This window comes from Serinus canaria, chromosome 1, assembly GCF_022539315.1.
Source record: "Serinus canaria isolate serCan28SL12 chromosome 1, serCan2020, whole genome shotgun sequence".
In the NCBI taxonomy this organism is placed as follows: domain Eukaryota; kingdom Metazoa; phylum Chordata; class Aves; order Passeriformes; family Fringillidae; genus Serinus; species Serinus canaria.
This window is the reverse complement of record NC_066313.1, coordinates 1102002-1121864: the sequence shown is the minus strand read 5'-3', so window position 1 is coordinate 1121864 and position 19863 is coordinate 1102002. Positions and strand designations below refer to the sequence as shown.

General features: G+C 46.8%; 1 protein-coding gene across 6 annotated transcripts in view; it reads right to left on the bottom strand.

The window, feature by feature from the left end:
* Positions 1-19863, bottom strand: part of FAM168A (family with sequence similarity 168 member A) — a 127992-nt gene that overhangs the window by 10374 nt on the left and 97755 nt on the right. For 4 of the 6 annotated variants that reach the window (XM_030234400.2, XM_030234401.2, XM_030234399.2 and 1 more), the window contains one exon: positions 4479-4559. In XM_030234400.2, coding sequence (XP_030090260.1) covers positions 4479-4559 — 81 coding nt within the window. Of the gene's footprint in view, positions 1-4478; positions 4560-4635; positions 4745-5564; positions 5605-19863 lie in introns of those variants that run through there. The other 2 variants (XM_050972126.1, XM_030234398.2) reach the window with 2 other exon arrangements.

The window sequence follows — 19863 nt, the reverse complement described above, 5'->3', positions numbered from 1 at the left end:
GAAATCCACCTCCCAGAGAGTGCAGGGAAGCACTGCTGCAGGTCTGCTGGTCCAGCAATCCCCCCTGAGACTCTCCCAGACACAGACAGGGATGGGGAGCACAGAGGACACCCAGCAGTGCTGCTTTGCTGGCCATCAGCAGCTGTGGGAGATACTGACAGGTGTGGGATCCACCTGGATGCTGCTCCATGGCTGGAGATGTGGAACCCTGCTCCTCCCTCCTCCTCCTCCAACAGAAAACCAGGGGGTTTGTGGGAAGTCAGAGATTCAAGCCCAATTTCTCCTCCACTCAGTCACTGATCATTTTCTGCTCCAAGTGTCTGCCCTCTCCCAAAGGTCTGGGAGTTATTAAGGATTTCCAGGCTGCCTTGCTTTATTTTCCATGCTAGGCTGCACTCAGGAACATCACACTGGAGAGCAACTCCCAGGGCTGCCACAGAAACACTCCCTCACTTATGCTTTTATTCAGAATCAGATTCACTTTTGCCTCTGGATTTCAGAGAGGTTTTAATCTCTGGGACTGACGAGACAATTCATTCCAATGTTACACGAATCCTTCCTCTGTGGTTTTCCCTCTCCTCATTAAACCTGCCACAAAATCAAGGCAATTTGGGTTGGAGATGGCTGGGAGATTGCCACAGCTCTGCATGTTCTTTATAAAATCATGGATCCTTGGAGAACCCATCACTTAAAACTACACAAAAGGTGGACCAAGGAGGCTTCCAGGAACATAAATACCTCCTGGTCCTTTGCAGTAATTCACAGGGATCACAATCCAGCCATGGCTATCTAATATCATTTAAGGGCTACCTCCAACCAGTGTCTTCTAGATTTGGTTTATCCTCTCACCTAAATATAAATAAAATAAAGAGCTTTTCTTAATTATCAGTTTAACCCCTGGCAAGTCAGCCAGTGGGAATTGAGCAAACAATGTGAGCTGTGGTCTCTGCAGCACTGGGACTGCTCTGTTTTCCTGACAGGACCTTTAGATAAAGTGGGAATGTTCAGGACCTATTTTAAGTGGAAAAGACAAAAATATGAACCCTTTCAAAGCATTGTAGGATATCTTGCTTCCCTCTAACAACCTCATTTGTGATGGATACAGCCTCCAGCCCTGAACAAAGTTTGCAATAAGCTTAATTCCCTGGCAGTCCCGTGCCTGAGTGCCTCAAAGTGATGAGAGCATTTATTCTTGGGAAGCCTGGTGAGGCACTACAGGATATTCACCTCTCCAGACCCCAAGATGCCCCTTAGGGGACCCACTGGTGTCCCCAAAGAGTGGGTGGGCACCTCTAGAGGATGGCTCAGAGCACTGCTGATGCTGCAGCTCTCTTCTGCAAAGCAGCATTTCCTCCAGGCAGGATCCAGGAGCAGGAATGGGGGATTGGAGCCTGCAACCTGTCCCATGATATTCCCATACAGATCCCTCATTTCTGAGGCTGATTTCAGTCCTGCTCTGTGAGGGCAAAGCCATTACTTCTGCCCTGCATTATTAATAAACACAGCTCCAGCCTCAGCCAGCCTCCACGAGCAAAGTGTGTGTCCTACTTTCAGGAAAATAAAAAAGGGAGGCTTCAATGAAGGAAGTTAAAACAAAACAACCATGAGCAAGACAGAATGCCTGCCAGGGAACATGCACCAGGCATAATGAAGCCATACATAATTTTATTTTTTCTTAATTGTGTCTCTTGCAGCAGAGTGATTTTAGATGCTCATTTCTGCATACTTAAAAGGGATTTTTTAAGAAGAGTGTCCTAAAAAAACAGGCTTATTGCAAGCATGAGTTTGCAATGCTGGTGTTTTGCCTTGTGTCCCTTTAAAAACTGTGGAAAATACAGCAGGAAAATCACACAAGGCAGGAACTTGAAGTGGAATGGAAAGGAATTGATAGAATCACATAACATCCTGAGTTGGGAGGGATCAGCGAGGATCATCCAGTCCAACTCGTGCCCTTGCTCGTAAGGCTCCTTTGGAATAATCAGGGGAATAATTTAACATCTTTTGGGCTCAAACACCAGCAAATATCTACTAGAAACCTGGCACTGGGAGAGGGAGCAATCAAGACTGGTTCCAGTCACCATTTCCCTTTCCTCACTGGAGGACTGGACCAAGGGGGCTCCAGACTTCTCCAAGTTCCTCTCCTTCTTTCCCTCTGATGCTGTTGCAAGGCTTAGGTCACTACACCATTTAATTTCCCATGTGGATCCCAGGATTTTGGGAACCACGAGGTCAAGAGAAGAGCATGAGCATGGCTGACTTCCAGTGAAGCATCAGGGAGTGTTTGGAGAACATCAGGGACAAAAGCAGGTGGGATTTGAAAACTGGAATTATCTTCGCTCAGGGGCTGATCTCCTGCCAAGACTTTCCATGGAATCCAGCAAAATTCATGAGGTTTGAGGCAAGAGACATCTGAGAGGGAGCAGCAGCACCTTCAGGGTGGAGCAGAGGGGGTGATCAAGCTGGGACAGAATGGTTCTGTTCAAGAGACCTTGCTTGCAGGTACCTCCCAAGAATCCAGAACCACAAGCTCTTCCCACCCTTTCCAGCCTCTTTTCCAAGCAGTATTGAGGGACACCTTTCCCTGGGTAATCTCCACATGGAGAATCAGATGAACCCTGGGTTTGTGATTGCTTTTTAGTGAGCTGGAGGGATTTCTGCCAGCAGGAGCCACCTCCTGCCCAGCCTGGGAGCTTAGGAACAGGACCTTTGTCCATGGATGGGATGTTCAGGAGCAGTTATTCTCCTGGGAACATGCAGCATTTCTTTCTTTTTTAGACTCAATGTCTAAAACCCCTATAAACGTATTTAGAATTAGTCTGCTGTTTGAGAAGCCCAAGATTTTAACCCCCAGTGTGTTTGAAGGACACCAGGGGCACATTCCTCTCCAGGCTTTTTCCAGCCTCCTGTGTGACAGCAGCTCCTTCAATTTGAGGAAACACTCTCTGTACTGATGAAGGTTTTAGCTCAGCCACTGAACCACAGAATTAGCTCAGCCCAATTCCATTTAACACAGTTGAGGATGCTGTCACTCTGTCACATGTCCCCACTGTTGGGAGATTTTATGGCACTTCTTTTCCATCAGTTAGCTCTCAAAATCTCTGATTTTTTTCCTCCTGGAAGCCTGCTTTTCATTGAGAAGGGACCACTGAGTGTGGTGCTGGGAGGTCCTGAGCAGCAGAGCCTGCTCCTGCTCCCCAGAGTGGTTAAAATGGTTTAAAATCCTGCTGTGATATTAAATGGTATTGATTTCAAGAGCTGCAAAAATTGTTTATAACAGAACCACAGAATGGTTTGGGTTGGAAGGGACCTTAAGGGCAATCCAGTTCCAACCCTGTGCCTTGGGTAGGGACACCTTTACCTAAACCAGGTCTCTCCAACTTGCCCTCATGATTTATGGGAAACTCTATAAAAGTTTCAGCATTTTCATTCCAATTTTATTTCTGAATTTTAATTTTCATAGTTTCCCTGCTAGTTTAGAGCTTAGCTGTGCTAACCACTGGAAGGTTTTTGTTCTCCATAAAAAATGACCTGTCAGCTCTCTGGACATCAGGAGATTTCCAAGATGGAAATTATTAAATGGTGTCTAAGATGTACAAGAAGCAATTCAGACCCCCCCAAAAATCCCTGTCCTTCAGTGATTTGGGGTTTCCTCTCACTTGGGTGTTCCCTTGGCCATGTGCCCACTCAGTGGAGGAGCTGCTGCCTCACAGCACAACTGGGGACAAGTGACATTTTGTAATATCCAGGCCAAAATGCCAGAATGCTGCAGTATTTTACATTCCTGGCTGAGCAGGGAGGACATTGCCAGCCTCTGGCAGGACAAGCTACTAATAAATTTATGGGCTTTTTCTTATTCTATGGAGTTGTTTTCATTTAATTCCTCCAGTGTTTTATCCTTCAGGGGAAAGGAGGGTGGCCAGCACAAATCCAGGGGAACAAAAATTGTTTCATGTTCCATGTTAAGGCTTTAATGGGAAGAAATGCAGCTAAAGACCTTATTAAAAGCACATAAACCCAAACAAAACACAACAGATCCCTTCCAGAACCATCCACAATAAACAGTTTTATGGAATATGTGTAAACTGTGATGTGAGGAAGACAAAACCAAAAGATTTTGGCAACAAACCCCTCGTTCCTGTTTCATCAGCCTTGGAAAGCGCCTGAGCCTGGGGATCCACTGATTTTATGACAACTGGGAGACTGAAAACTTGGCAATTAAGGGGAAGAGAGGGTTTAGCAAGACTGGCACAAAGTCCAGCTTTGTGTTCTTTGTGCAAGCAGCTCTTCCTGCTGCACACTGAGCTCAAAAGGCAGCTTCATTTGGAAGTGCTAAAATCCTGCAGCTCTTCTGAGGCAGCACCACTCAAAATAAACATCTCAAAGTCGAATTGATGGGTGAGATATGATTTTTCTTCTGCAGTGTGTGCTTGGAAATGGATGAGCAAGGAATGTTTTCAGGCCTTTCTCAGGATTTTTACCTGGGGCGTAGCCGGGGCTGCTGGTTGGATACATGTTGGGATTGTAGGCTGGGGCAGCAGTGGGATAGCCTGTTGGATAACCTGAAAGGAGAGGAAAACAGCAATGAGGATTTTATCAATCAAGCAAGGATGGCACCCCTGAAGAGCAATAAACAACCTGTGAGAGCACAGAGGCCACCGAGGGAAAGCACAGCTGGATTCTCTGGGGACAGGAAGGACCATGAATGTGCTCCACACGTGACATCATCAATATTTCATCCTTATTCCTGTAGGAAACAAGGATCAGAATGCAGAATGCAGGTGTGCTCACTGTGCTTTGGAGAAAACTGCTGGGAAAATCCATACTCTGAACGTGGAATTCATGTACAAAACCCCAGCAGCACAGCAATATCAGAAAGGTTTCCCTGGGCTGCGTGGCAGCACTTTGGAGAGCTCAGCACTTCCATTAAGCAGAGTTTCTTGCTGAAGGGAAGGCAGGGATCCTGCAGGAAAACATGCCAGCCTTGGATTCACCCATGGCTGCACAAGTGCTGCTCCCAGGAGGGACCTGATTACCTGCCAGGCCATCTGGAAGGACCCTTTGGAGCCAGGCAGGGTTTAATGGGCACTTTGGGCAGGGCTGCAGAGCATCTTCAGCTTGCATCAGCCTCCCTGGCTGAGGTCAGAGGGAGTTCAGGGGAACTGTGTGATGGAACTGGGGGCTGCAAATCGTGGCACACCCACCCAGAGCCTGTGTGCACCCACACAGTGCAGGTGTCCAGCATCCAACTCCTACTTTGCTGGAAATTCCTGTCCCCTGTGGAGAGCACAGCCACAACCTCTGCACCTTGGTCTGCTCCTTTTCCACAGAGTCACACAATGTCCTGAGCTGGAAGGGACCCCAAGGATCATCCAGCCCAACATCCCAAATCCCACCCTGTGCATCCTGGAGTGATCTCCAAATGCTCCTGGAGCTCTATGGGGCTGTGCCCATTCCCTGGGGAGCCTGGGCAGTGCCCAGCACCTCTGGGGAAAGGACCTTTCCCTAAAATCCAGCCCAAACCTGGTATAGCTCCAGCCCTTCCCTGGGGTCCTGTCACTGCTCACCATTTTGCTTTTCATTTCCTTCCATTTCTTGCAGGTTTTCCCTACAGAAAAGAGCAACACCTGAATAACTCCATCCTCCTTAGGTGCTGCTGAGTAAACCCCCCTGGCAGAGGGACCAGGACACGTCAACCCTGCTTTGCTGGTGGACAGTTTGGCTCTGCTGTGTGTCACCACTCAGTTTATCTGTGTGTCCCCTTGGCCAGCATCCCAGAGCAGAGCCAGTGCAATGGCCCTTGGAGAGTATTTCCATGCCAAGCCCCACTGATACTGCCTGTTGGCTGCCAGCAAAGCTGGAAGGAGGCAATTAGCAGTGGATTTACACCCATCTTTTTTAATATTTTATTCTATTAAATAAAAGCCAGCGTGGGTCTGTGCTTCCCTCTTCTGAGCACCAAAAGAGCCACAGCACAGTCCCCCCTCCCACACCCCAAATCCCACTGCTCCCAAACCCTGGCACCACTGACTTCTGTGGCAAAATGTTGAGGTTTATTTGAATAAATCTAATTCAACAATCATGGCCACTGTACTGGAATAAATGACTGGATGTTCTACCCTCTCATTTTCATCAGTGATATATTTGGCTTCTAAATCAGGTTAATTAAAAATTGCTGTAGTTAATGTTGGATAAGCAGCAGTTTAACAGATTTTTTTGTTGTTTTTTAGGCTACACAGAACTGTGTTTTCATCGTACCCAGGAATATCTAAACCCTTCCAGCAATCAAGAAGCTCCTTTGAAAGTTATTTGCAGATCCAGTGATTGCAAGCAGAGCATTAATGATGAGAATCTTAAATCAGAAATATCCCTTCTCTCCAGTTCATAATTTCTTTTCCAGGACATTCATTGCTCCACACTCTTCCTGTTTCCTCCTGACAATCTTGCCAGGGGTGCTAAACCAACCCCAGCTCACCTCTGGAATGTATTTTCCCTAAAATTGTGTATTTTCCTGTGTTTCTTCATGGGTTTTATCTTCCTGGCACATGGTTTAGTGGAATCCCAGACTGGTTGGGGTTGGAAGGGACCTCAAAGACCATCCCAATTCCCTGCCATGGGCACAGATGGTGATGGCTGTGTGTGCCCTGGGGTTGGGAAGTCCCCTGCTCATTTGCAAGGGATCTAGATGACAGGCTCTTGGGGCTCCAAGAGGTTCTTCTGACCTTTGCTGCTGGAAAATTCCTCCAAATAAGCCCTGAATCCCACAAACTGCTGCAGTCTTTAGTAATAATCCTCAATTACCAGTCCTCAGTCACCAGCCACGACAAACACAGTCCTGTGTTGTCACAAATGTTTCACCTGTGCCCTCTGAGATGCCACCAGCACTCACCCACTGTCAAAATCAGGAAGAAACCCTCCTTTACTCAGACCATAATTTGCAGCATTGGGGTTATACCTTAAAAAAAAGAGCCTGAAATAAGTCAAACCACAAGAAAAGGGAGGGTTTGGGTAAGATTTTCCATCCAGCTGAGTATTGAAGGATTTATTTCAGGCAGATGGAGGCAACTGTGTATTTATAGAACCACAGAATTGTTTCACTTGGAAAAGACCTTCAGGACCATCATCAGGTCCAAGCCCACCCCAACACTGCCAAGGCCACCACTGACCCTTGTCCCCAAATGCCACATCCACACCTATTTTAAAACCTCCAGGGCTAGGGACTCAATTGGTATTTCTACTTTTTTTTGAGGTTTAGTTTCTGCTTTCTTCCTTACCGTGGTATCTTTTGTTGTTCTGCAGGTAAGTTATGGCTGGGTTTGCCTTCATTTCAGCTCAAATAAATACAATTTCTATCAAGAAAGCTTTGATAGCTTTGGATGCAAAAAGAAGGCCTGCACTGCACTATCTTCCACTCTGATCTCATAAACTTTGATAAGTGCTGACCTCCAGCAAGAAAACTTGTCCTTTCTATTTTAAGGCAAAGCAGAGATGGGAAAGGTACAGGAAAATTAGTGTGGATTGCTCCTTTTTTTGGACATAGTGAAAAACAAGAAAGTAGCAGAATCTGGGGCAATTTGTGCCAGAAGAAACATGTCTGGAAATTCCCAGCACTCCAAATCCAGCAGGTTTAAAAATACATGAGGCATTTTTTATTTAGCAGGGCCTGTTGTGATTGGACAATGGGAAAGGTTTCAAACTGCAGGAGGGTTGATTTAGATTAGATATGAGGATGACATTTCTTACAGTGAGGGTGATAAAACGTTGGCACAGGGTGCCCAGAGAAGGTGTGGCTGCCCCTGGATCCCTGGAGGTGTCCAAGACCAGGCTGGATATTGGGGCTTGGAGCAGCCTGGGACAGTGGAAGGTGTCCTTGCCCATGGACACTGGATGACCTTTAAAAGGTCTTTTCTGACTCAAAACTACTCCACAATCCTGTAATTTCTATATCCTATTGGTTTTGAGCCTTTAGGATTTGTTTGTTGGCTCTTCTTTATCCCCCAAATAATCCCAAGCCAGCTCCCACATGGAAGCAAAAGCTGTGCTTCCCCCATGATGGTCCCCATGCCTTACATCCCCTTGGGTACAAACCAAAGTCTGGATCCAACAACCAGGAATGATCTCAGTAGAGGTCTGCTTTGACAACACCAAAGCACGCAGCATCCTGCTCTGATTTTCCCCCTGGAAAACCCAAGACACCTCCTGTAAATTCCTGCTCCTGGTGCTGACAGCGCTCCCCTCCTGCCATGTCTGTCCTGCCTCGTCACCTTGAATGAAAAATAACAGCAAGAGGCTCAAACCCACTTGACACATGATGTCAGGAACAGAAAGAAATTATCCTTTACTTCCCATGGATCTGCACATGACAGGACTCTGTCTCTTCTGGGCTTGAGGCCTTCCACTGGTGCAGAAGGAAAGAAAATGAGATGAAAAATATTGAACAAAATTTATTAGATTCCTCGTAGAAGAAATCCAAAGTTGTTTTGTGGCTTATTTTAATTTAATATCATCTCCACAATCAATAGAAGTGAGAAAGGCAGTGTTCATTTAATCTCCTCCCCAGGGAAAACACACAGCACTCCAGCTCTGGGAAGCACTGGCTGAGCTGCTTTAAAAATCACCACACAATAACTGTGCAAAGCAAAAAGCACATGGGGCTGCATCAAGTAGGTATTTAAAAGCCATCTTTAATTTTTCGTGTATTTTAAATGTTTCTGTAGCAAAATCACCTAAATAACACCCAAACCATGACAATACATCTGTGCTAAAGCTCTGAAGGTTCTCTTGAAATTCTTGAAAGAGAATTTGCTTCTCCTTGGCTACAGAGCCCATGCTTGGTCCACGGTCTCAGCCTTCCACCCCCTGGGAATTGTCACTTCCAACACTGAATTCCAGAATTTGCCATTTCACTTTTTCAAGAGTAGTTTCATTGACCATTATCTGATCAAGGCCTTAATTGCTACGAGCAGCTGACATTAATTTACAAGACAAAATATTCTCCTTCATTCTTTTCCTTCACCAGTCTCAAGCAGCACAGACTCCTGGAAGTGGCCATGTCACAAGGATTTTTTACAGGATGATAAAGTCCCTTATCTAAGGGCAGGACAAAGCACCATAAAACCACACTTCAACTCCTTGAGCTGCCAAGGACTCCAGCTCCACACTTGCTGCAATTGAGAGCTCAATTAACCACCAGCATTCCCTGGAAGGAGAGGCCAGGCAGCCACACCAAGCTGTCCCTCTTGTGGCATTCATTGCTCTGAAGTGGGTAAATATGAGATAAACCTGAGATAAATATGAGGTAAATTTGCTGCCCAAGGCACAGGTGAGTCCCCAAGGCACAGGTGAGTCCCCAAGCCTGAAGCCACGTGGATGTGATGCTCGGGGACACAGGTCAGCCTTGGCCTTGGAAGCTCTGGGGAAATGGCTGCACTCAGTGGTCTTGGAGGGCTTTTCCAACCTGGTTCTGGGCTTCTGTTTCACCAATCCTCCCTCTAAACCCTGTTCACCACTGTCCAGCCCTTTGTTTCTGCTGAGTGACAGCTCTGAAGCTGCAGCAGCCCCAGGAAGGTTTCTGCTTTACGATCACCTCCTCGGGTCAGCCAGATGGAGCCAAAGCTTTTTCCCCTGCACAACACTTTCATGTTCTATTTTAAGCCCATCCAGCATTTCTCATTCTTTAGTGCCCAGCCCTCAGAAACTCTTCAAAAACAGGATTTACAAGCACCTTCTCCAGACAAAACGTGAGAAACTTCATGCCTTCAACTACTGGCAGCTGTAAATCCATTCCCTTTCGAGCCATTGGGAATTCATTCCTGCAGAAAATCACACGTTGGGAGATGAATGATGTGCAGATTTGGTACTTGAGGAATTACCCCAGAAGTGAGAAATGAGAGAGCAGACACCGTGTAGGCTCCCTGGCACAGCTCCACCGAAGCCTCCACCAGCCAGACTTGCAGGAAAGGCTCTTGAAGGCTGATTGCTGGGAGCAGTGACACCGGAAAGAACGTGCCTGGAGATGTGATGGAGAGGGGACACGGGGAAAGGAGCTGAGGAGGACATCTGGGAACTCCTCCTGCAGCCCGAACCAGACTCCAGAGGGGAAGAGCTCCAGCATTTCCCAAAGGACTCGCAGCAGGGGTGTCATCAAAGCTTGCTTCCCATGGCATCAGCCAATCTCATTCCAGAAGGATCCTCCCAGCCTGCCTGGCTCCTCACACAGCTGCAGAGCTCCAGGCTTAGGCTGTGCATCTCCTGCCTTCTGGAATATCCCTTGGCACATGGGATTTAGGGAGGTGACCTCTGACTCTCTCACACAGGGCAGTGCCAGACCTTCCCTGCCCAGTGGGAACTATTTAAAATATCTCTGGGTGAATCCTGCTCTGCCAGCTCAGGGCAGGAAGGATGGGATAACCTTTCCTTTCTTCCCTCATCACACTGATCCATTTGACACATTTCCATAGCAAGTTTTACCCAAACCTCTCCCCAGGCCCCTACAAGCAGCCAGGTAAATGCACCTGGATGCTGCAGGAGGCCAGGGCCTGGAGCAGGCTTCATTTCCCACTGATCATCCCACATAACCACAGCCACCCCATCACTCACTCACCTCCTTGCCATGAAACTATTCCAGCCCACTCATGCTAAATGCATGTAAAAATAGAGGAAAAGCTGAAAGCAAGGGTGGGACTGTTCTGAAGAGCAAGTTAATGGATGGGTGAGAATCCAGCACTTCTGAAGGCTCTGAGGATAATAAATACATTTGTTCCCATGAAAAAATGCCACCCCCTTATTACTGTTTCAAGCCTCATCAGCCCAAGAGTGGAGCAGTCAAATGAAAGTGGATGCACCAGACACAGCAAGGGCTTGAAAAAAAGATTTGCTCTCACATTTGACAGTCTCTCTCTCCTGGAGACCTTTTACAGTTGATTCTTTTTCCCCTGAAGGGTCCTTCCCTTTATATCAACAGCAGCTATTGCCTGCTCATTACACAGAGCCATGCAAAACCAGCCTCATACTGTCCCAGGCTGCTCCAAGCCCTGTCCAGCCTGGCCTTGGGCACTTCCAGGGATCCAGGAGCAGCCACAGCTTCCCTGGGCACCCTGTGTTAGAGCTCCCCACCCTCACAGGGAAAAAATCCTTCCCAAGATCCCATCAGTCCAGCCCCACATTCCCAGGATGGTGAAGACATTACAGAGGGGGAGGAGGCTCCCCAGGAGGGGAGGCAGCTCTGGACTTGCAGAGCAGAGGATGAGGAAGGAGGAGGGCAGGTGCTCTCTGGTGAGAAGATGTCTGTCCCTCCTTCTGCCTCCTTCCTCTCCCTCCCCAGGACCACAGCTTGATCAAATTCCATTGGTGTGGAAGCACAGCTCCTGAAGGAATTTTCCTCAGGGTTTATCCACATTTTACATGGTGAGCACAAGGCTTGGAGCCCAAGGATGGGAGCTCCACAGGCACCACCTGTAACACAACTGCAACCCCACAGAGACACCCCAAAATCCCCACAAAACCCCCAGGGATCTGGCAGGAAATATTGCCTTTTGATGGCTATTTCCTTTCTGCAGCAGACTCCCAGGAAAGCACTGCTGACAGGGCTGGGAGTGGCAGAGGGGTGATGGGGACAAAAGCTCCAGCCCCTGGCAGGACAGCTGAGCCACGTGGCACTGCCTGTCTGTCCCCATCCCACAGGGACACAGCGCTGACACAATGGGGTCCTGCCTGCCTGGAGGAGCTTTTCCCAGCTGGAGCTCAAAGGCAGGGGGATGGATGGATGGATGGATGGATGGATGGATGGATGGATGGATGGATGGATGGATGGATGGATGGATGGATGGATGGATGGATGGATGGATGGATGGATGGATGGATGGATGGATGGATGGATGGATGGATGGATGGATGGATGGCTGGATGGATGGATGGATGGATGGATGGATGGATGGCTGGATGGATGGATGGATGGATGGATGGAGGGATGGATGGCTGGCTGGATGGCTGGATGGATGGATGGCTGGATGGATGGATGGATGGATGGCTGGCTGGCTGGATGGATACTGGATGATGGCTGGGTGGATGGCTGGCTGGAGGGATGGGTGGGTGGATGGCTGGATGGCTGGATGGGTGGATGGGTGGATGGATGGATGGATGGATGGATGGATGGATGGATTTTGAGGCCTCTCTGCCCTGAGGAGCTGCAGAATCCTGGCTGCTTCCTGCTGGGAATTTGGCTGGGCAAGAGATGATTTTGCACAGAGCTCTGAGCTCTTCCATGGGACTTTGTGGTTGCACCATGCCACACATCAGCTGGAAGCTGTTTCCTTCATCATGCCAGGAATGAGGAGAATTTACAAGCCTAAAAAGATATTAAGGAAGTGACAGAAGCACAGTTTTGGACACACATTGCCCTGATTTTCTCTTGCTCAGAACACACTTGCTTTCAGACCAGTTTTTTAAGGCTCAATACAGTTGCAAACTGTAGGAACAAAGAGATTGTTCCATTCTTATTTCAATTCCACCTCAGTTTTACTTCCCACCTACATCCAAAACAAACCTCCCAGGCCTTACTGCAGTTGTCTGGGATGCGTTTGGATGAGCAAAACTCATCCTGAAAACTAGGAGCAACTGTCCAAAAATATTAGAGAGATTGTTGACTGCTTAGTGCACATGCTATAAATAAACCAGAGTGACAGAACTTGTCAGACTGTCAATCAATATCACTTCTGGGCCACAGACATGTGTCACATCCTCTCCTGTGCTCAGACAAGGCTCTGTGGGAAAGAGTTCTGGAAAAGGGTTTAAGCTGTGCAATATTGATTCTCCTTGCAATGATTTGCTTCGTTCTGTATTTGAAGGATCCCAAACAGGGAATGAGCAGCCCCTACTGATAAAATAAAAGGCTTTGTTGCTCCACAGAAAGTGGAAGCCTGAGATAAAGAAGCTCCTTTAGCAGTTTTTCTTAAATACTCAATTGTGGCTCAACCTTATCCAATAATGCTCCCCAGGGAAATATTCAGCTGGGAAGATTTAAAATAAATTAAGATGGCAGAAGAGTGCTCAGCTTGAAACAGACCATGTAGTATTAGAACCCCAGGATGGTTTAAGTTGGGAGGGACCTTAAAGCCCACCCAGTGCCACCCCTGCCATGGCAGGGACAGCTTCCACTGTCCCAGGGTGCTCCAAGCCCTGTCCAGCCAGGCCTTGGGCACTGCCAGGAATACTTTTCAATAATGAATTTGCCATTTGCCTGAATTTGTGGAGGGTGAGGAGAGCCTCACCTGGATGCTCCTGGTCTGCTCTGGCAGAGTTTTTATGGCAGCTCCAGAGGGGTGAGAAAGCCCTTTCTGGAGGAGCTGGGAATGGAAATGCAGGCAGGACTCCGAGCTCTCCATGCCCTCAGGTTATAGGTTACAGCAAGATATTGACAATAATATTTACAATATTTACAATAGCACTTTGTGATGTCCAAAATGCACTTGTTCATCTGGCTAATTCTCAATCCATCCTTTTCAGCTCTGCTCCCAAGCCAGGAGCTAAAAACAGAATCAGTTAAAAAATCATTTTTTTTCTCCAGCTGTAATTCCTGCTCTGTCACAGAGTGTGGTCCATGCAAAACCTCTGTGCTTCCAGCTAGGGAAAGGCACCTACTCCACATTCCTGATGCCTTCATAGATCCTGGAAATGGGAATTTGTCCCTGTTTTCTGTCTATTGTAATTTCTTTTTTCTGCCAAGCTGGTGTTTGCAACAACTGGGTACAAAACAGAATCCTGGAATGGCTTGGATTGAAAGAGGAGATGGCAAAAAGCTCCTGGCTTTTAGCTTTTCTTATTCCAAATGCTTGAATTGAATTTGCCAGGTTTGGAACTGCCTTAATAAATAATATTCCAGGTGTGTGGCCAAAGCCAAGGTGCCCAGCACTGCCCTGAGCATGATCAATGATTAACACAACTGAAACTGCCTGGTAATTAATCAATTAATCAGGAATCCATCAATTAATTGACTAATTAAGTCTCTCTATAGCACAACATAGTCCTGGCTCCCATCTCTGCTTTTCACACTCCACTCTGTCCTGGGGCACTGGCAGCATCCTCCTGATTTCATCCTTGACTCACACCCTTAAACAACATCTCTGGGGACACCAAATTTCCTTTTTCAGCTCATTTTAGTAATAGGCAGCTCCAGAACAGTCAAAACAATGCTACAAATCAAATTTCTGCCCCAAAGGGCCAATTTCAAAGTACCAACGTCATGATTTTCATTTGCAAAGCTAAAAATTCAAAATGATAAAATATTTAGGGTTAGAAGAAGAGGCCAAACTCAAGGAAGACACAGGTTTAGGGATCACAACAGCCTTAGATATTGAAATTTTTAAATGCTCATTAACTTTCAAATGTCCATATGGTATTTTGGACATTTTGGCCTCAGACCAGAGAAGTGAATTGCTCTCAAATCCATTGGCTATGGACAAACACAGCAGCAGATGGAGCACACGGAGAATATTAACAAAAGCAGGTTTTGGGTGTTAAAAGGCTTAATGGGTCTCTCACATGTATTTGGGCCAGGAGATGGGATTCAAATTATGCTTAGGGGAAGCTGAGAATCCCTAATATTTGAACTGGCAAAACTCCACAGTGCTGTTTGAAAAATGGCTCTGGTGGAAATAAAATCTGATTTTACCAGCTTGGAAGTGCAAAGGTTCTGCCAGAAAGGCAGCAGGGATACAGTGATCCCACACAGATCCCTTATCTCAAGGTTTTTGTTACTGATTTTCCAGCCAAGAGCTGGTATGGGATTCCCTGACTGTTCCAGCTGACCCTTGAGAACCCCACCAGCTCCTGCCCAACTCACCGAAATCCAGGGAGGAAAAACAGCACTGGAATCATGGGGCTGTGCAGAATTTACTACTTCTGGTTCATAAACTGAATTTTTCAACCCCTAAAGAAGTGTTATAAACCATGCTCATGGCCAATAATCCCTCTTCTAAAACAGGAAACCAAAAAAGCCACAAACCCAAGCAATTTCTGGGAATACTTGAATTAGAGTTATGTTTTTGCACCTGGTGTTCTGCTAGAGCGTCTCTTCAGAAAGCTTAGGAAGAAAAAAAATAAATGCAAAAAAGCAAGTAGAAATCCTTTCCCTCCATCCTGTAAATATTTTATTCCTTAGAAAAAGCCCAGAAGAAACTCCAAACATAATAAATCCCACAGCTGAGGGGTGACAGCCTGGGATGTTTTTAGCACAGTTTTCATTTGCTTGCTTTAAAACAAGGATTTCTACACTGGCCCAACTCAGCAAAGCAATTACTAATTAAGTAAATTACATTTTACGGTTGAGGTGCATCCTCCTGGTTACTCCAGCAGATAAAAAGTGATAAATTTGTTGCAGGTCCTCTTTTACTTGTTTTTTAACACAGGGAAGCAGGCAGGCTTGTTAAAAAAAAAAATCCCAAGATTCGTGCGGGGCAATTATTTCACATGGATAACTGGGAGACCCCTGTGACTCTCAGGATGGATGGCAGATGGAGAGCGAGGGAGGGGGATGGAAAATGATTTCATGGAAAGGATTGTCCAGGCTGCCCAGGGAAGTGGAGTCCCCATCCCCAGAGGGATTTAAAAAATGAGGTTGCTCAAAGCTCCATCCAACCTGGCTTTGGAGACTTCCAGGGACAGGGGGAATGAAAGGCCCTGGGGGCACTCTCTGCCCCCTCATTTTAGAAGGGCAGCGTTGGGTTGTGTTTAGGGAATAGCTGTGACTTTAACAACCTCCAAGGATTTGGGGATTCTCTGCTGTGATCCCAACAATCCTCTCAGGAATTCAGTCCAGGAGCCGATTTCTCGGCAGGAATGTGGGGACCTGGCAAATCCAAAATGAGTCATCCTACTGCAGGTAGGGAGGCTGCCTTAAAAATAACACATCCAGCGTGGCTGGGAAACAGCAAAGAGGATCAGCAGCTCCCTCCAGGAATAGCAAACTGGAGTAATGGACTGGGCTGGAAAGGGAGAGGGAGAAAGAGAAAAGCTCAGAAGTGAAAGGAGTGAAAGGCACGGTGTCACACAAAATAAAATCAGAGGGTTCACATCAGCCCCCTCCTGTACTGGGGGCTGCTGGGTGGAAAAATCAGCTTAAAAAAGGGAAGATGACTAGTTATGGTTTGGGACTCAGAATATCAGCAGGCTTTGGTTTTACCAGCAGAACCTGAGGGATGATTTAAGCGAGGAGTGAAGATCAGGAGAGGGAAGAGGCATCCAGGGGAATCTCTCAGATAGACTTTAAAATTGTTACCAAAAAAAACAACAGTATAAAACTGCCATTAATTCATGGCATCAATTATACTTCATAAAATACCATTTGGGGCACTAGAAACTGGAAACAGCAATATATACACATAGGTATGGATTATGGAGAGAATCATTGAATGCTTGGTGGAAGAGGACATTAAAGCTCATGCAGTTCCCCCCCTACCACGGGCAGGGACAGCTTCCACTGACCCAGCTTGCTCCAAGCCTCATCCAACCTGGCCTTGGATACTTCCAGGCATCCAGGGGCAGCCACAGCTTCTCTGGGCAACCTGTTTACTCTACAGAGCCAAAACTCCTGGCAGGTTTTGTCTTCTGCCTAAGAGCATTAACAGGAACAGCTGAGAAATAAAGGATCGGCCGAGGTCATGTCTACATTCAGAAATAACTAAAATAGGTAAAATAAACCAAGTTTGTATTTATCCTGGCACAGCATGACTGGCAGCACAAGGTCCCTCACCAGTTCTTCTGTAGGCAGTGGTGCTGCTTTCCCTTTAGATCCCCTGAAATCCTCCTCTGCCTGGATTTGTGCCTCCCACTCCATCTCAGCACGTCTCAGACCTCCTGTCATCCACAAAGTCCTGGTCTGCTTCCAAGCAGGGCAAGCAGAAGCAGCATCTATTTTATTGGATAGGGTGATTTTAAAAGCTCTATGCAAAGAATGCATTGAAATTATTCTAAATCCTCAGCTCTACAAAACACGGAGACAATTCCTCATCTCTGAGCTCTTTATGGATTCACACATTGCACAAGTTCCCAGAGAAGCTGTGGCTGTCCCTGAACCCCTGGAAGTGTCCTTCAAGGCCAGGCTGGACAGGGCTTGGAGCAGCCTGGGACAGTGGAAGGTGTCCCTGCCTGTGATGGCAAAGGAGGCTCTGAGGAAGCTTTTCCATGGCCTAAAGAAATAAGCAATTTCCTCCAGGAATCTGGTTTAACAGACTGATAGGAAATGGAGCAGCCTTAGGAAATATTCCTGAAGATTTTGCTTCTTCTTTTAAACACAAGCAAGTGCCAGTTTCGGGTCACCTGGCAAACATCAAGCGGGTCAAAGGCAGTTTGATGTCACCTCAGTGACATCCTGGGTGTCCTTGCTGGCACAAAGTGACTCCCTTGGGTCAAATACCCACCAGGCAGCTGGTCAGGCAGTGCTCCTGTTCAATGCCAATGAACTTCTGCAGATTTCCAGGACAAGATCAATGCATTGCAATTAATTTATCCCAGTGACTGACCTGCAGGATCTCCTCACAACAATAAATTGAGGGAAACCATGACAGAACAGCAGCTTCATTTCCCAGGTGGAATTCTAACATGTGGCACTCGCCCCCTGCTTCCCCTGGTCATCCATGGCTCAAATCTAAGCTGTTGTCCTTAAATAAAGTAAAATGAGACCTGAGATCCAAAATCCAGCTGAAGTCAAACAGTGCCCAGCACTGCCATCAAGAACTGGGCTTTCTGCCCCAACCTTTCTCAAAAATTACAGGACCAACAGCAAAGAAATTGGGAAATGTAATAAGAATTAAAAGACTCAGTTTTAACATTTATATTCCAGTAAAACAAATAATTAGAAATCTGGAATTCTCTAAGTTTACTTTGGAAGCATTTCAGGAAATGTATATTAGTTCAAAGTACCACAGAATCACAGAAAGTTTGGGTTGGAAAGGATCTGAAAGCTCATCCAATTCCAACCCCTGAGTGGGCAGGGACACCTTCCACTACTCCAGGCTGCTCCAAGCCCCAACCAGCCTGGACACTTCCAGAGATGGGGCAGCCACAGCTTGGGAAATGCATCAGGCTTGCAAATGTCAAGGAGAAGAAATGACCTGAGGCCAGTTTGTCACTGTCACAGCTCTGGCTGAATAAGGTTTAAAAAAGCATGAAGACAATCATATCTTTTTGCAGCAGGTTTTCCTCCCTATCAAAAATAAACTAACACACAAACCATTTAAAACAGCTTTATAAAGGGCTCTCACAGGCTGGAAGTCACAACTAAAAATGCTTTTAATGCCATAAAATAGGAAGCAAAGTTTTATGGCAGAATATTTTGTATAAAATTCCAGACTGGTTTGAGTTGGAAGGGACCTTAAAAAATATCTCATTCCAATCACCAGCCAAGGGCAGGGACACCTTCCACTATCCCAGCTTGCTCCAAGCCCCATCCAGCCTGGCCTTGGACACTTCCAGGGATCCAGGGGCAGCCACAGCTTCTCTGGGCACCTGTGCCAGGGCTCACCACCCTGACAGGGAGGAATTTTTTCCCAGTATCCCATCTAATTAAAGTCAGTCCATGATCATATTGCTGTGAGTTGTATTGCATGATGAAAGCAGGAGAAAAAGTTCAGTGTTGAGAACTGTCATCAGTCACATGGCAAGCTGCTGGAGAAATTTACTGCAATAAATACAGGCTTTGGGATCCAAAGTTTGACCACAGTGCCTTGGACTGCTCCAGGGTTATCAGCCAAGTGGAGGAAAGGAATTTCCAGAATGGGCCTATTTAACAGCAGAAGTATTTCAGGAAGAGAATTATTGTGGGTATGATGTCACACATTCCAGAGAACACTTAGATGTGCTCACAAAAAGGAAAGAATGGAATGGAAGGAATAGAAGAGATTAGAATGGAATTGTTCAGTTGGAAGGGATCTACAACAATCACTCCAGCTGCAAACTGGGATCAGTTCAAAGGTTCAGTCAGTAAAAATTGATATCTGCAGCTTCAGTGCTCGCCCTGCAGCAACCTGAAAAACTGGAGAATAAAAATTGTTTAGGAGAACAGCTCTGGGAAAATCCCCTCTCCTCAAAGGAAAGAGCAACAGCACAATCCTGAGAAATCCATCCCAACACACACAGAGTCCATACCCCAGCAGCATCTACTTATGTGCTCCTCTGCCCTTTCCACAGGGCTTCCATTCCATTCCATTCCATTCCATTCCATTCCATTCCATTCCATTCCATTCCATTCCATTCCATTCCATTCCATTCCATCCCATCCCATCCCATCCCATCCCATCCCATCCCATCCCATCCCATCCCATCCCATCCCATCCCATCCTGTTGTGTCTTTCTCTCCTCCCCTAGCCCTAAGGCTGTGTCTGGTAGGACCCCATCCCAAAGAGCCAAGGTAAACATCCCACCTCCCTTCCCACGCCCTGACTCGCCCACAGGACACCCTGGCTAAACCCAAACAGGTGACATGTGACAGGTCAGTCCCCAAAAACCATCTCCACCACATTTCTCCCTGTTCCTCTCCACCATCCTCCTGTCAGCTGTGGCACAGTTTGTTTCTCAGACCACCCCCAAATTCCTGCAGTGTCACACTTGTACAGCAGAGCCTTTGCCACCCAGCAGGGCAGGCAGTGCCTCCCCTGGCCCTCTCTCCTGGCTCCCTTTATTCCAGCAGGCTCTCCCTGCACTCCAGCCCCTGAGGATCAAGGAGTATCCATCTCTGCAGACAGAGCTATTAATAGTCACTCACCTCCAAACTGCAAATTCCAGGCTCTTCACAGCCAATCCTCACCCTCCTTAAATGTCTCTTCTCATCACTATAACCCTCTCAGTCTACTGAAAGCCCAGTGTTTTAATCTT